Source organism: Pieris rapae, chromosome 17 (genome assembly GCF_905147795.1).
Source record: "Pieris rapae chromosome 17, ilPieRapa1.1, whole genome shotgun sequence".
Taxonomy (NCBI): Eukaryota; Metazoa; Arthropoda; class Insecta; order Lepidoptera; family Pieridae; genus Pieris; species Pieris rapae.
The window spans coordinates 5,619,112-5,634,118 of NC_059525.1; the positions used below are offsets into that span (position 1 = coordinate 5,619,112).

General features: G+C 36.9%; 1 protein-coding gene across 2 annotated transcripts; it reads right to left on the reverse strand.

The window, feature by feature from the left end:
* Positions 1 to 62: 62 nt before the first annotated feature.
* Positions 63 to 12,522, reverse strand: LOC110999882 (collagen alpha-1(I) chain-like). Of its 2 annotated transcripts, XM_022269151.2 has the most exons (25): positions 12,467 to 12,522; positions 10,636 to 10,797; positions 10,218 to 10,256; positions 10,092 to 10,133; positions 9,519 to 9,650; positions 9,094 to 9,266; positions 7,823 to 7,940; positions 7,575 to 7,699; positions 7,289 to 7,495; positions 7,072 to 7,170; positions 6,599 to 6,895; positions 5,936 to 6,403; positions 5,644 to 5,805; positions 5,366 to 5,563; positions 5,118 to 5,262; positions 4,772 to 5,032; positions 4,122 to 4,255; positions 3,759 to 4,028; positions 3,384 to 3,599; positions 2,972 to 3,260; positions 2,418 to 2,603; positions 1,997 to 2,215; positions 1,413 to 1,582; positions 945 to 1,166; positions 63 to 462 (listed from the first exon to the last, which is right to left on the reverse strand). In XM_022269151.2, the coding sequence occupies exons 2-25, from the start codon at positions 10,790 to 10,792 to the stop codon at positions 316 to 318; spliced, it is 4,476 nt and encodes a 1,491-aa protein (XP_022124843.2). In that variant the 5' UTR covers positions 10,793 to 10,797; positions 12,467 to 12,522; the 3' UTR covers positions 63 to 315. The 2 variants fall into 2 exon arrangements, with proteins under 2 accessions (XP_022124843.2, XP_022124844.2); XM_022269152.2 differs by lacking the exon at positions 10,092 to 10,133.
* Between the last annotated feature and the right edge of the window lie 2,485 nt (positions 12,523 to 15,007).

Here is a 15,007-nt window from a genome sequence, read left to right on the forward strand (position 1 = left end):
GGTGACCATGTCATAAACTTAACTTCAATTTTTAAAACATCATTGAAATTCAGTTACGAAAGTTATTACGAGTAACATACGGATAATAAAAAAAGCTCCTCAAAGAAAAGCTGATGATGTTTTCTTTGATAGATATATTATATGTTACAGCGCCTGTATATACTCGAGACATCAGTGTATTTATACTTTTTTTTGTTTTCCATCTTGCTATCAGCTATATTTGAGTATCACCCGAAATACAGGGTCTAGTTAACGATAACTTCTCCCGAGAGGTCTCTCGAAGAGTACATACAGCCGGCATACGCTAGATAATATCTATGTGAAGCATGCTAATCCCAGCTCAATCCTGAACATTTGGTTCTTTCTGCCAACATCCCTTACCGCGACGTCCAATAGTGGGAGGCGATTGGGTTTATCGGTTTCAAATTGCACTATTGTCTTCGCCCAATCTTGATGCTTGTGCTGAAAATATGTAAATGAAGTAAATGTAAATGAAGCAAGACCAAGTAAACTTTGAATTGAAAGTAGTCTTTGAATGTCCAAAAGGGATGTCAAATTTGCAAGCATCAAGCAAACAATACTGCAACATATTTTGGTTAAATAATTTCAAGTTTTGGGCTTCATATAAAAAGTGAACATAAATTTGTTTTTGATTCTTAAGCTCAGTTTATATATTTCAAATATTTTAGTATTTACGCTTCTACTACCCACTGTTATTATTTTGTAACCTTGAGCTACATTATACCTCGTAAACCTTATCAACGTACATAAGAAAAGTTTATTTGAAGTAAGGAATAGTTTTGCAATTGCTTTAATAAAAACTAATAAAACACAACACAAGCCAACATATGTAATGAAAACTCTTTTTCAATGGAATTGAAAGCTTGAGGTTGGCTATCATAGTTAAAATACAGTTTCCTATTGATTTAACGTAAAATTCATACCTGACATTCATCCAACAAAGCCTTATACCGTAGACGATTATTTGCTTTAGGCAGTATTTCAGCGTCGTTGTAAGCAAGAAGTTTAACACCATGTCTGTAGTTCTTAGAGGCCGGGTCGTAATATCCGATGGTATTCTGGCAATGTAAAGTCACATTTTGCACCGCGTTTAAAGATAGAAGTTGCAAGTAGGTCAGTTGGCTGTTGTCTGCTTTGTAGGAAATCTGAAAAAAAATTTCAATAGTAGCAAATTCTAAAGTCATTTTTGTTAATAATATCATCAACAATATGTGGCTGAATAAAGATTAAAATTTCATATAAAATATACTTATGTTACTTTGAGAGATCGAGAGATGATTTTTGTGTATAATTAGGTTTAATTTAAAAAATCTAATTCTGTTTTATTTATGTTTTATTATATTCCCCGATCACTTTTTATTGTATCACCGTTAGATATAAAGCGTGCTTACAGTGAATCCGTCTTCCATCTCGCTGAGCCAGGCTTCATTCTTTCCATGGTGGGTGATGTCTTTAGATTGCATAGGTTTTGGGAAGACACAACTGGCACCAGTCGTCAAATCACAGTGTACCAGGATGGCGTCATTTGCATCACCACCATTAGGATCGATCCAATATTGACCTAGAAGAATTATCAAACTTGTTCTCTTAACTGAGACACGACTAGTCCCTAGGAACTAACATTATGTATTATATTTAATAAAAACAACTTTCTTCATTATTTACGCCGGAAGGAAAAGAAGGTAAAAAAATCATCAAATACTAGTTACACTCTGATTATTCTAATGGAATATTATTTAATTGTCATCAATTAGCATTTCCCCGCAAGGTAAAGAAAACATTGTAAAAATGTAGCATCTTTTAGACCCATGAGTCTTCAAAATGTGCGAGGTTGATCACCTTATTTTATAAAGTTTATACGTTGTAAATTACGCATAAATCAATTTCCACGCCCCATACAAAATCGTACAAGATTTATATATTGTATATAAGAGTTTACTAGACTTTAAAATATTTAATCTATGAAAGATATTACCGCTAGTGAACTCCGGATGATGGGACTTAATATCTCCACAGGTCTTAGCCGGGGCTTCCTTGGAACCATCGGGCTTCAAGAATTTGTTCAATGAAACTTTCAGGCGTTCATAGGCCTTCATGACAATTTCTTTTCTTTCAGCAAGAGGCATGTCGTCTTTGAAGAACCGCGGTGGTATATTTGGATCATCACCCATAGGGTCTGGTCCTTTGATTGAACCTATAGAAGTTTAATCGTACTTTTACATTACATTACTACTTAAATATAACCCAACAGTGTTGCTTTTTCAACTTCTATTTGCCTTAAATTATTAAGTAGGTTTTTTTGTAAAAAACTAAGTAATTACTTTCGTAGTAAATAAAATTATAAGCGATTATCAAACATTTTCTAGTTTTATATTTTTATTTATAAAATCCTATACCTTGTTGCAACATTGCAGCAATCGCCGCAGCATCATATGCAAGTCCTTCTCCTGGAGGTCCCGGCGGTCCAGGTGGACCCGCTGGACCCGGGCTGCCATGTTTACCCGATTCACCTGGAGGGCCACGAGCCCCTGACGGTCCGAGGCCTCCTGGTAGACCAGGGCTACCATCACGACCGGGAGGACCTAACATTATTTGTTTTTGTTAAGATAGATCGTGAATAATCGAAATATACGAGTATATTTATTTTATTATGTTGAATCCATCATATCATAAATTGGTCATTCTCATTTTCAAACATACATATGAGATTCGTTAATGTTAGACGGAGTTTTATTACAACGATATACGTGATCGTTATTTCGTGTTAATTATCGTGTTGAGTCCTTTTCATACATTATCTATGTAATAAGACGAACTTACTAGTATAATTCAATTTAATGCTCTTCAGGCTAATTAGTGAAATTATTATAATGTACATTTAGGTATTTTTTAATTATTTACAGTAAAGGTTTATGTATTCTTATATTTATTAATTATTCAATTTAATTACCTCTTGCTCCAACATCACCATCCTTTCCAGGAGGACCTATAGGTCCGGGTAGTCCTCTATCACCAGATCTACCTGGCGCACCAACAATCCCTGGTAAGCCAGGTATTCCGGCATGGCCTTTAGCCCCGCCTGCACCTGCTTCCCCTCTTTCACCTTTGGCTCCGTCTAGGCCAGGAATACCTTGCTTTCCAGCAGGGCCTTGAGGTCCTTCGACTCCAGAAGGTCCTGATTCCCCTCTTGGACCTCTTTCTCCACTCGGACCAGGTGGGCCAGCTGGGCCAGGAGGTCCCTGAATTTTAACGTAAAGAAATTATCTTAGAAAGATCATAGAGTATTATTATTTATTACTAAGAAAACGTGAAAAATATTAAGGAAATCAATTACTCTTAGATAATATCATATGATTACAAACCTGTAATCCAGGTGCACCGGAAGAACCGGGTGGACCAGATTGTCCCATTGGACCCTTGTCTCCTATACGACCAGGTATACCTGGCTGGCCCATTTTACCGGGACGACCCTCAGGCCCAGGCTCACCCATGGGTCCAGGTGGACCTTGTGGCCCAGGACTGCCTACAGGTCCAGGAGGGCCGTCATTTCCAGATTTTCCCGGAGAACCACTTTCACCCTATTTAAATAACGCATATATAAGTTTTTATTACTTATTAGTTATTACCCTCTCTCAATGTTACTTTATAATACAAATTATACTACGCACGAACTAATCAGATAGAGCAGAATAGAAAAGAGCACGTTTAACTTTGAACGCGTATCCGTAAGTACAAACCTGGACTCCACGTAATCCTTGAGGTCCTGGCGGTCCAGTCAAACCAGGTAATCCAGATGGACCTCTTTCTCCACTCACACCCGCAGGCCCAACTGGACCCTGCATTCCAGGTTCGCCCTCATTACCTCTTTCTCCTTTAACTCCTTCAGGTCCTTGGGGTCCCGTCAGTCCAATAGACCCCGGAGGACCTGGTCTACCGGAATCCCCAGTAGCACCCTTAGCACCAGGAGTACCAGGGATTCCAGAAGGACCGGTGCTTCCTTGAGGTCCCTGTTAATTTTTTTTTTTTTAATATTATATGTATTTAAATCCGTACAGGATACGAATTGTAATGTAAAGATTATTTTGTATGACAATACTTACCGGTGGTCCTAAATCACCAGGTCTGCCAGGAAGTCCAACTCGTCCTATTTCTCCTTTGAGGCCTACTTCACCTCTGGCACCCTTTGCACCTATTGGACCCGAAGGACCTCTTTGTCCATTTTCTCCTTGTTTACCTAATAATAATAAGTGTAATCAAAATTGATCCCAAATGGCATGTGACTATTGGCCTGTATTTATAGTATTCTAGCGACTCGGCCAAGCGTTGCTGTGGCTAAGGTTTTTGTCATATTACATAGTAGTAAGTTATTCAAGGGAAACCGTAGGAGAACTGATGTGAAAGGTCGACAGCTTACGTGAAACGTTGGTACTTTTAACACAGCGCCATCTGTTAGAATTGTATAAAATAATAAACAAATAATTTGCAATAAAATAAAATTGCGCCTATAATTAAAGATCTAAGCTATCCTATCTCTTAAGTTGAACCAGACTGCTCACGGTGTGCCAATTTAATTTAAAATCGGTTAAGTAGTTTCGGAGTCCATCGCGGACAAACATCGTGACAGGAGATTTATATATATTAAGAGATATAGTATATAGTAGTAAGTGGGTACTATATTTTACTGTTATATATTTATTTTTTAGTTTTTAACTTTTACTTTTATTAATTCAACAGAGTCAATATAACGCACCTGGGCTGCCTGGTGATCCTTGTTGACCTTTCGCACCAGCATAACCTCTATCTCCTTTAAGTCCCGGCATTCCAGTTAGACCCGGAGGTCCATGCAAACCAGGGACACCCTGCATTCCTGGTTGACCTCGTTCTCCCGTTGATCCCGGCGCTCCAGGTTCACCGGGAACACCAGGAGTTCCAGGTTCTCCTCGTTCAGCTGGTTCACCGGGTGGTCCAGAAGGACCTACAGGTCCTTGGGGTCCTTGCTCTCCTTGGCGCCCTAAAAAAGGAGAACATGAATATAAACATTCGTTAATTAAAGCATAACCAAATATAGTTAGAATGTTAACAAAAATACTGCTAACCAGGAGGCCCCTCGTTGCCTTGTGGGCCCAGAGATCCTCGTTCTCCCTTTTCTCCTGAAAACCCAGTCAACCCCCTAGGTCCGGGAAGCCCCATAGGACCCATTGGGCCTTGATGACCTTTGGTACCACGAGGTCCTTCAAGCCCCTATAACATATTAAGAATCCATAGTAATAAGAATTTCATATTTTATTAAATTATTTATATTCGGCCATTTTATTTGATAAATTTTCCTATACATTCAACTTACAGGTAGCCCATCAGTACCCTGTGCTCCACTTTCCCCTTTCTCCCCTGGTATCCCTGGTGCGCCTGGCTGGCCGCGATCACCCGTAAAGCCTCTTTCCCCTCGAGGACCAACTTGACCCGCAGGACCAGGAGGGCCGGCTACTCCAGGTTCTCCTTCTTTACCAGGAGTACCTGGTAAACCAGCAGTTCCTGGTATGCCCTATCAATCAATAAATCAATCATAATCTTATGATAAACTATACATTTTTTTGTTTTAAAACATGTTTAATAAAAACTGACTGGAAAGCCTGTAGGGCCGGTTGGTCCCGCTGACCCTCGTTCACCAGATGGACCTATTGGACCCGGAGGACCTTGAGCACCTGGGCTTCCATCTCGTCCGAAATCTCCTTTAGGACCTTGTGGTCCAGGCTGGCCAACTTCACCGTCTTTGCCAGGTTCACCCTATAAGGTATAAGCACAAATTATGAATTTGTTAAGTGTCCACTATCTTTAAGATAAATATAATTAGTATATTAGGTTATAAATAAAAAAATAAATAAATTTAAAAAATTTATGAAATAAAAAAATGAACCTGCAATCCTCTTTCTCCTGGGCTTCCCATTAGGCCAGGAGCTCCTTGTAATCCTTGGAGCCCTTGTTCACCAGGTCGTCCGTCAGCTCCGGGTATACCTCTTTCTCCTGATGGACCGGATTTTCCAGTAATTCCAGGTCTTCCCATCATTCCTCTCTGTCCTGGAAGTCCTTGTGGACCTGTTCGTCCCGGGTCACCGGAACTGCCTTTAAGCCCAGGTAATCCGACATTTCCACGCTCCCCTGGTTGTCCTTTTAAGCCCATGGGGCCATCTGCTCCAGGTAATCCTCGCATACCCTGTAGCCCTCTTTCTCCTTGAGGCCCAGTATTACCTGCCGGTCCCCTTAAACCTCTTTTTCCTCGTTTTCCTTCAGGCCCAACCACACCAGGAAGACCTCGGGGACCAGGGGTTCCAGATTCCCCTCTTATGCCTATTTCTCCTTTGAGACCTCTTTCACCAGGTTGTCCCTTTAAAAATAAAGTATTAGATGTTATTTAAACTATACAAAAATATTTATCATTTTTATTATTAGGTAAATAGGAGTTAAGAGCGCAAGATGTATACTATATACTATAGTCTATGAATGTATCTTATACTATGGTATAGGTTATCTGGAAAATAAAATATTTTATTGAAATAAAAACAAATTATTTTAAACTTACTGGCATCCCCTTTGAGCCTGGAATACCGGCATCACCAGCTACACCAGGGGTGCCCCTTGGCCCCGGGAATCCTTGAGGACCAGCAGATCCAGCTTGTCCCTGAATTCCCTTTTCTCCAGGAATACCATCTCTACCAGCAAGCCCTGGTGGTCCAGCCTCACCGGATTGACCCGGTCTACCAGGTTCACCTCTAGGACCTTGAATACCTTGACTTCCTTTGGGCCCTTGCACACCTATTTCTCCCTTTAACCCAGGCGAGCCCGGAAATCCTGGAGAACCAGGCTTACCAACGTTTCCCTAAAAATTTTAATAAAATGTCATTGTTCAATTAATTTTAACATTTAGTAGCCGATTGTATGTATTTGAAATTATGGTTACTATTTTATTTATACACAAATTATATCGTAATAGATAAAGAACACGGTTTATATCCGTTCTTCAGAAAAGGGATGTGCAATAAACAAAATACTTACTATTAAACCAGGTGTTCCTGGGGCGCCATCAACTCCCCTGATTCCGGGCGATCCAGGTGGCCCTTCACGCCCACGTTCTCCTCGTGGACCGACTGGACCCTAAAATACATATTTTCTAATATTTTTCGGAGACAGTATTTAATTACCATTAACAAAGAGGCTATCTGGGCACAGCGATACCACAGATTATAGGTATTTCAGAACGTATCAAACATACCATTGGCCCAACTGGCCCCATCTGTCCAGATAACCCCGTTGGACCCTTTTCACCGGGTAACCCTTGGTCTCCTTTAGCTCCATCTTTCCCGTCAAATCCCCTATGCCCCTTCAATCCTTGAATACCGGGAACACCAGGAGATCCTCTGGACCCAGTTTGACCAGCAGCCCCTGGTGGCCCTGGCTCACCATCTTCTCCAGGCAAGCCCTGCATAATTTTACGACAAGTATATTTTAATATTTTGCCATAAATCTTTAACCCAAAAATAGGGGAACATGTTTCTTACATCCTTTCCCGGTAAGCCGATCGGTCCTCTTTCCCCAGGTGGCCCTAGTGGTCCGGGTGATCCTGATTCACCTGGTTCTCCACGGGGACCTTGAAAACCCTGCGGCCCGGGCGGACCTTGAGGACCTAGATAATATTGAAAATAACTTATACAAAAGACTGATTCTTTTTTCTTTTAATGACCCCTTCACAGTATGCGTACAAACACCTTTCAACATTTAGGGGACAACCTAAGGTATTGGTTGTTACCTGGTATTCCTCTAATTCCTGGGGCGCCAACAGACGCTTGCATGTAATGGTAAGGGTCGAAGGCTGGACCTTTGTCTCCTCCTGCTGTCGCTGCTAACTGGGCAAGATAGGCGTTAACCTGAAATATACATACATCTCGAATGCCGTTGTTGAGAATAAAGAAATATATACAATAATTTTCACCTGATATATCTATAAAACCACCTTATGAGTATATTTATAAAATTTTCTATTAAAAATATAGGAATATACATTATACATAGTGACTTCACTCTAACTCGTTATACCTAGGTAACACTGACAATGCTTAGAAAATGAAAAACGGTGTAGAACTTAATGTAGAGAGAATCTCCGTTCCTTTCTACACATCGTTGCATTGGATGGAACCTTTGGTATTCAATCTTCAGTAGTCGCTGTTAAAGATCGATCCTCACGGGAATCATCATTGAGATTGCTACGTCCACGTTTAAACTCGATAAACCAATTGTAAATAGTGGCACGAGATGGGGCTTCATTATTAAATACTAAACGCAGCCTATTATAGCTTTGTTGTGAGTAAGCCTACAACAAAAATCATAATAAATTACTGACCGAAAATTTTCCCTCGTTAACGCCTGCTTTGATTAGTAATAGTAATTGACATTGATTAGTGCACGTGTGTATTGCAAGTAGTGTCCAAATATTTTTTAGTGGCTCTGTTAAGTAAATGCAGTAGTCAAAATATAGTCTGGCAGGTACGTTGCGAGTGAGGGAGAAAGGAGAATGCAGGCGACGTCACTACTCGCAGTTCACTCACAAAATAATAAACACGCTTCTAATCACTTTACTACGCAGACAACTAATCAGTCGCCACCCACACTTGTTTTCTCCTAATCACTTATCACCGGCACTAATCACTAATCAAACAGGCCTTCAGTTTCATTTTCACGTGTAACAAAAGTTTTACATTTGCTGCCAATTCACAAAAACAAATGAATGCAATACACTACTTTAGGTTACCAAAGAGTTCCAAAAAAGTTTTCATAAGCAATGTTTCTAACTGGCCAGTTCTAAACTTTTACAGTGTGACCCACGTAAGACTAAATATTTCTGGAAGCTTTCCTTTGTTACTAACTACTTAAAAAATATCAAGGAAGAATACATATATTATGTACTATATTAAGTACTTTACTTAATTAATATTTATTAAGAAATGTGTTATAGATAATAAACAAATTTCAGATGTTTAACTATTAATGCTTAGTTTTCTTAATGTAGATGTCAAAACTTACATCTGGCATAGGTCCTACGGGTCCTGGAATTCCGGGCGCCCCGGGTATACCACCGACCCCAGGTGACCCAGGAGGGCCAGGAGGTCCCTCATCGCCTGGAAATCCTTGTGCCCCACGGACTGTAACGGGTGGTTGAGGTGAAGTAAAAACTGGCGGGCGACTAGTGCTCGGCGCTGGAAATAAAAATGCATAATTTAATAAGAAATTATAAAATTGAAAAAAAAAATGTTTACATTAAACATATATTATCATAGTACTCGTACTTATTGTCAGGTACTAGAGCGTTAATAAAAAATATATAAACTGTTAATTGTTAAATTTTGAATCAAAATCAAATCAAATGAAACTATCGGATCACAAATAGAAATATGAAAGAAATCGAAAACCACTCTTTGTAATTTACTAAAAGTACAGACATAACTAACCGGATAGACAAGCAGGTAACACTGAACAGTTAACCCTTCCACTAAAGCACTGACAAAGAGTACAGTTGTCTCTTTTCCAGGTGTCTCCATCAGACCACGATCTTCCAACGTCAAGGCATGTCACTGGCGGAACTGAAAAATAAATATTATTTAAATCATGTAAGAGATATAAAGAATCTGGTGACACAGATGTGGATTTCTATACTGATATTTTGAAATACACAAAGGTAAGCTAGTAAAATATTTACCGTTTTTTATTACTTAGAAATTTACAGACATTGCTGCTTAAAATGTTGAAGAAATTCTTAAACACTGAAATAGTAATTACATAATTACCCAAACAGAAAGGTTTCGATCCTCTAAACTCAAACTCTATAAATAATGATTCATGTAAAGGTATAAATTATCTTACAAAATATTTTCGAAAAAGTCGATTGACAATATAATTGGTTTATAATATTGCGATTACAGATTTTTAACTCTTCGGCTTTTATTAAGTGGGTACGGTGGTACTTTATATTATTATGAAAAATAATTTGTATGAAAACATGCAAAATATGATAATAAAATCACCTTGGTTAACCTGCTGCTGCGGTCTTCCATACCCACGTTGATCTATGAATGAAATTTTAATGACATTTAAATGGCATTTGTTAAAATAAATTAATGACGATCATGCTTTAAAAATGTGTGTCTTACTCGTCGTAGAACCCCGAAAATCACGCTCTGCTATAACCGCTGTAAAACAGTAATTAACATATATTATTTCGTAGTGGTTCGAAACAACAAATATTTTTAGTCTAATCTAACTAATCAGTACTACGTATCTTAGGGATATTTTATCGTTGTTGTTGTTTTGCTAACTTTGCCCAAGTTAACGAATGTACTTTTAATAGCCAAAGACTGCAATATCTACTACAGACATCTTTCGTGCCGAACACGATTGAATTTTATTCATATCTTTAAACATGATTCATAATTGTTAGCTACGAGCCATATATGATAGTCAAGGAATGTTTTTCTGATTTGGACACTCGCATATTGGATAAAGCATTCGAGCTTTGTTTTCCCCCTGTTCTATAAAAAAAAAAAATTCGTAAATCACAGAAAGATTTACCGTTCTCATCTTCCCCAAAAGGGTTATAATCATCATAGTTGATAAGGTCTGCCTCCTGAGCTTGAGGTACATCGAAGTCGTCCCTTCCATCAGACAACTCCTTACTGACTACTGGAGCCAGCAGAAATGCCAGGCAAGCTATTACTGCTAGCCACATATTGCCTGTAAATTTGTTTACAATTAAATATATTAAAAATTGTATTATATACACAATTGATAAAGTTAATTCTACGATTGAAAGCATAAAATATAGTTTAATTATTGTTATAATAAATTTGGTTAGACAAATTATAAAAGTGAGGAACTTCGAATGATTCAATTCATACAACAGATGCAATTCATTGCAAGTATTTTAAACTATCCTACAGATATAAATAGGGCATAAAAATCAAGATCACACCGTTCTAAATTACATTTCTAAAATGATTCTATGAATATGGCCCAGTAACCTTTCTTCAGATACAGACATATATTTCTATCACGATGACAGCGAATAATTGGCGCCCATTGTAATTAATTTTGAGACGTTGTCACTTAGTTAATAGCCACTTTCACTTACGATTGAACGACCATGAACCCTGTTTTGTTTTTACGAAAAACGACACTTGGCGATTCAATAGTTTCTTCATAATACAATATAGGAGCTTATCCTGCGATATAAAGACTTAATTTAATTGAGTCTTGTTGTAGAGAATGGAAAAGATACAACAATATTTAGTCTCTTATACATATACACCTAGTCATTTCTATCCAGTTTTCCACAAGCTTTAAAAATTAAAAATACATTTCTGTGTAGTATAATTATTATTATTTGTATCTGTAGAGTATATTAAGGTTTTTAAGAGCTCATGAGTTCGAGCCCGGCTAGGCACTAATAGATTTTCTATTAATTTACCCAATCAATACTTATAATAAATAATAAAATAATCAAATTCTTCATACGGTGAAAGAATATCGTCCAAAATCACCATATTTTAGACCCACTGGTTGCATCTTAGACAGAATATTGATCAAAGAAACAGTGACATCATTTAATTTTATTTCGTAAGATAGTAGTCGTAGTTATGGCGTTGTTTGCGCTGGCACTGTATTTTTTAAAAATGTTATTCATATAAACAACTATTTAACAAAAGTACTATTCGATTTGACAAAAAAACGAATGATTAGATGTGTACAGTTAAAAATCTACAGTTACTTGAACGTCATGGTAAAACTTTTATCAAAATACATCCACGAAATGTGAACATTTTTTTCCTATAAAATTTACAAGACGATTTGATTTTTAAACTTAAGACTCGAAAATCCATTGTTGAAATTTGGAAATAGAACGATAAAATAAACTATTGAAGAAACCTGCTCATTTCCCTACGACTTAATTTGGATTTCGGTAAAATCGTAAAATTTTATGATAGCTGTAAATCGACCAATACCAATTTACCAGAGTTATTATAATACTTCTATACTTTTATCGTTCTATTCGCGAGTTTTAAGAGAATTACTACTGGTTGATTTACAGCTATAATAAAGTCTTTACAAAGTTGTATTACTTTTTTTATAAACTTATTATGTATTCCAACCTGTTCAAACAAAATACAATTTGAATTAAAGCGATTGATTATTGAGCGGCTTAAAGTATTTTTATCGAAGTCAAAATAAATGTCTTCTATTTACGGAAGGTATCATTATTTAAGGTAGCAGTTTTTTGTGACTACAGTAAAATTTTATAATAAACGCATTTATGGTCTAAACACAGTAGCGGAATGTAAATTTAAAATTTCATGCATCATTTGACACATCTTTAACTATTTAATATTTAAAAAAAATGCCTTACCTTATAAAATACAAGGGATACGCGGCCCGCCCGCGCCGCGAGGAATAGCTGCCTAGACCACGGGATAGCAAATAAATATGCGTGAACGCATGACCTACGTGTACGCATTCGGGAAGACAGGGCCTGACAACCTTAGACCTATCAACACCACAATCCATAATATCTATCATACATGCCTCAAGACTACACTCACCAGTGGATAACCCGGACGTTTTAATCTTGGAAAATTATAGTTTTTATAAAGGAAGAAAATAGTAGTTGTTTGGCCTTCCTCATACTTGCCTCTATCTTGTCTATCCCATGCCATAACAAAAAGAACTTTTATATATAAGTTTATATTTTCATGCAAAATTTGAGGAATAGTTTATTGAACTAAAATTGCTTACATAGCCTTTGCTTGTATATTATAGTTAAGCCCGCCTTGTGCCTAATTGCATGAAAAGTGAACCTTTCATGAAAGGTTGACGATCTCTTCTATTCTAAATCTAGGCCGCGAAGTAATGTGTAGCGATACATAGCGATCATAACGCACCAATTCTTGGAGCAAACTTTTTAATTTACGGGTCAACGCGACACGCGCCTCCCTATTAGTTGCACATAGACTAATCGTGGCATAGTTACCATCAGAAATTCATTTAAATACTTCATAAAGAATGCAAAAGTGCGTACGAAAATAAGATAAAGTTATTGCTTTTATCTAAAACTAGAAGCAAACCTTTCTATCAATACAAAACAACACTGACATAGTTAAAAAAACTTTAAGTACGTGAATTAAATGTATAAGCAGCAGCTATGGCCACACTTTTATGAAATGCCTTTCATATATGCTTTATTGTATTTTTGTATTTAAGCTGATACGGGGAATTGGCTTATCGTTACTAGGAGCGGTGACCAAATACTTAGAGTCAATAGTGTATATCTATTCTTTTTAAAGTTATTTAAAACAGTTTTTTCCATCTTACACACGTACATAGACAGGAAGATTTCGGAATTTCGGAAGATTTTATGAATAATAGTAATTGATGATATGAAGTCTCTATACTTGTTTACTCTATAATAACACATAAGTTCGGCATATTTATTAAGAGAAATGTCTTCGAGTACAGATTTGATTCTCCTTGTTCCATTTGACGCATATTTGCGTACATTATCATGAAGATATTTAGAGTTCATTTTGCTGAAACTTTTAGTATAATAAATTTTTATTGTTTGTTTTAGTCCTGTACCTACTATTATTATTCTTGTTGTCCATTCGCAAGAGAAAGAGAACTCAACAGATTTTTATATTGACACATCAGAATATCCGAGTATTAGACTCAGAGTCATGACCTTTTACTAAGTATGGCCTCGTATCCGAAATCCACTGCATTTTGAACTTCCTCTTTGTCTCGACTGTGTAACATAAAGGTAAAGAATAAATAAATATTTAATATAGACGAATTAATGTGACGTCAACAGAAATCTATATGCCCCAAACCAAACTCCTGGTATGGTTACGGGTCTTAATGCATTACAAATAATACTTGTGTACAAAAAAATAAATAAACTCAAAGTTTGATTTTCTTTCCGTGATAAATGGTTTTCATCAATCTTGCGATTTTATGTTAGTACAAAGCTTGATTTTTAAATTACTGTATATAAAGTGACAATCAGTCAGAATTTATGAATTACATTGTCTTTTTGTTCATTATGACAGATATATTATTATAAATTATATTGTCTTCAAGGCACGATTGTGTTTTTTTTTCTAATGTCCCCCAACGCTGTAAATGTGGAACTTTATTATAATCTTTTGATTTGGAGATACTTATTAATATTATTTTATGGAACTCACGAGAAGAGAGGTAGCCTCTTCTCCGATAATATTGATAGTTGTGTCTTAGTTACATTGAGTGACGTCATTTGCAATAATAGTGCGATTTGAGGCTCATCTGTCTATAGATTTGTTGCTCCAGGTCGCACGCGGATACTCCCAATGCTAGGCATTATACATTAAAGAAAAGAAAGATTACTATCTGTCTTGTTTGTAAGTTACACAGACGTATCTGATCTGATCAACGCCTCAAACGCCCCATATGCCCACCAGAGGGACGATATTTGCAGAACAATGTAGACTAAAACATTGCTAGGGTCTCGTTTCCAAACGTAATAAACAATTAAATTTTGTCTAGATCCATTCAAAAGATGTCGGGGCAGACTGTTAGCGTCAACATTATAATAAAGTAATAGCCTGTTAGTTGGGAGTACTAAACAACAACAAAACCTATTAAAAAATTCCGTTTTCCAGTCACAAATTGATGTTATCAACGTTGACAAAGTGTTGATTAGTTTTTAGTGGTCCTATTGATCGGCTATGATACAGTGGTACAATGACTTCCAGGGGGCTTATGAAATAACAGTTACGAACACGGTTATAGATTAACTTTAATCAATTTTAACAACCTATTGTAATTGTTTTTTATTTATTAATAAAAAGCATGTATTTATTTACACTTTGTTAGCTTAAACATATAAGAAAGTAAAAACAGGTAATGCAGGAAT

Bases quoted from the DNA above. Each gene is read 5' to 3' on its own strand.
- LOC110999882 (XM_022269151.2), bottom strand. From the start codon at position 10,792: ATGTGGCTAGCAGTAATAGCTTGCCTGGCATTTCTGCTGGCTCCAGTA. The intron at 9,267-9,518 runs GTTAGTTATGTC...TTTTATTTCCAG, and splicing joins GTTACCTGCTTGTCTATCCG to CGCCGAGCACTAGTCGCCCG. The intron at 3,600-3,758 runs GTTTGTACTTAC...TTATTTAAATAG, and splicing joins AAGGATTACGTGGAGTCCAG to GGTGAAAGTGGTTCTCCGGG.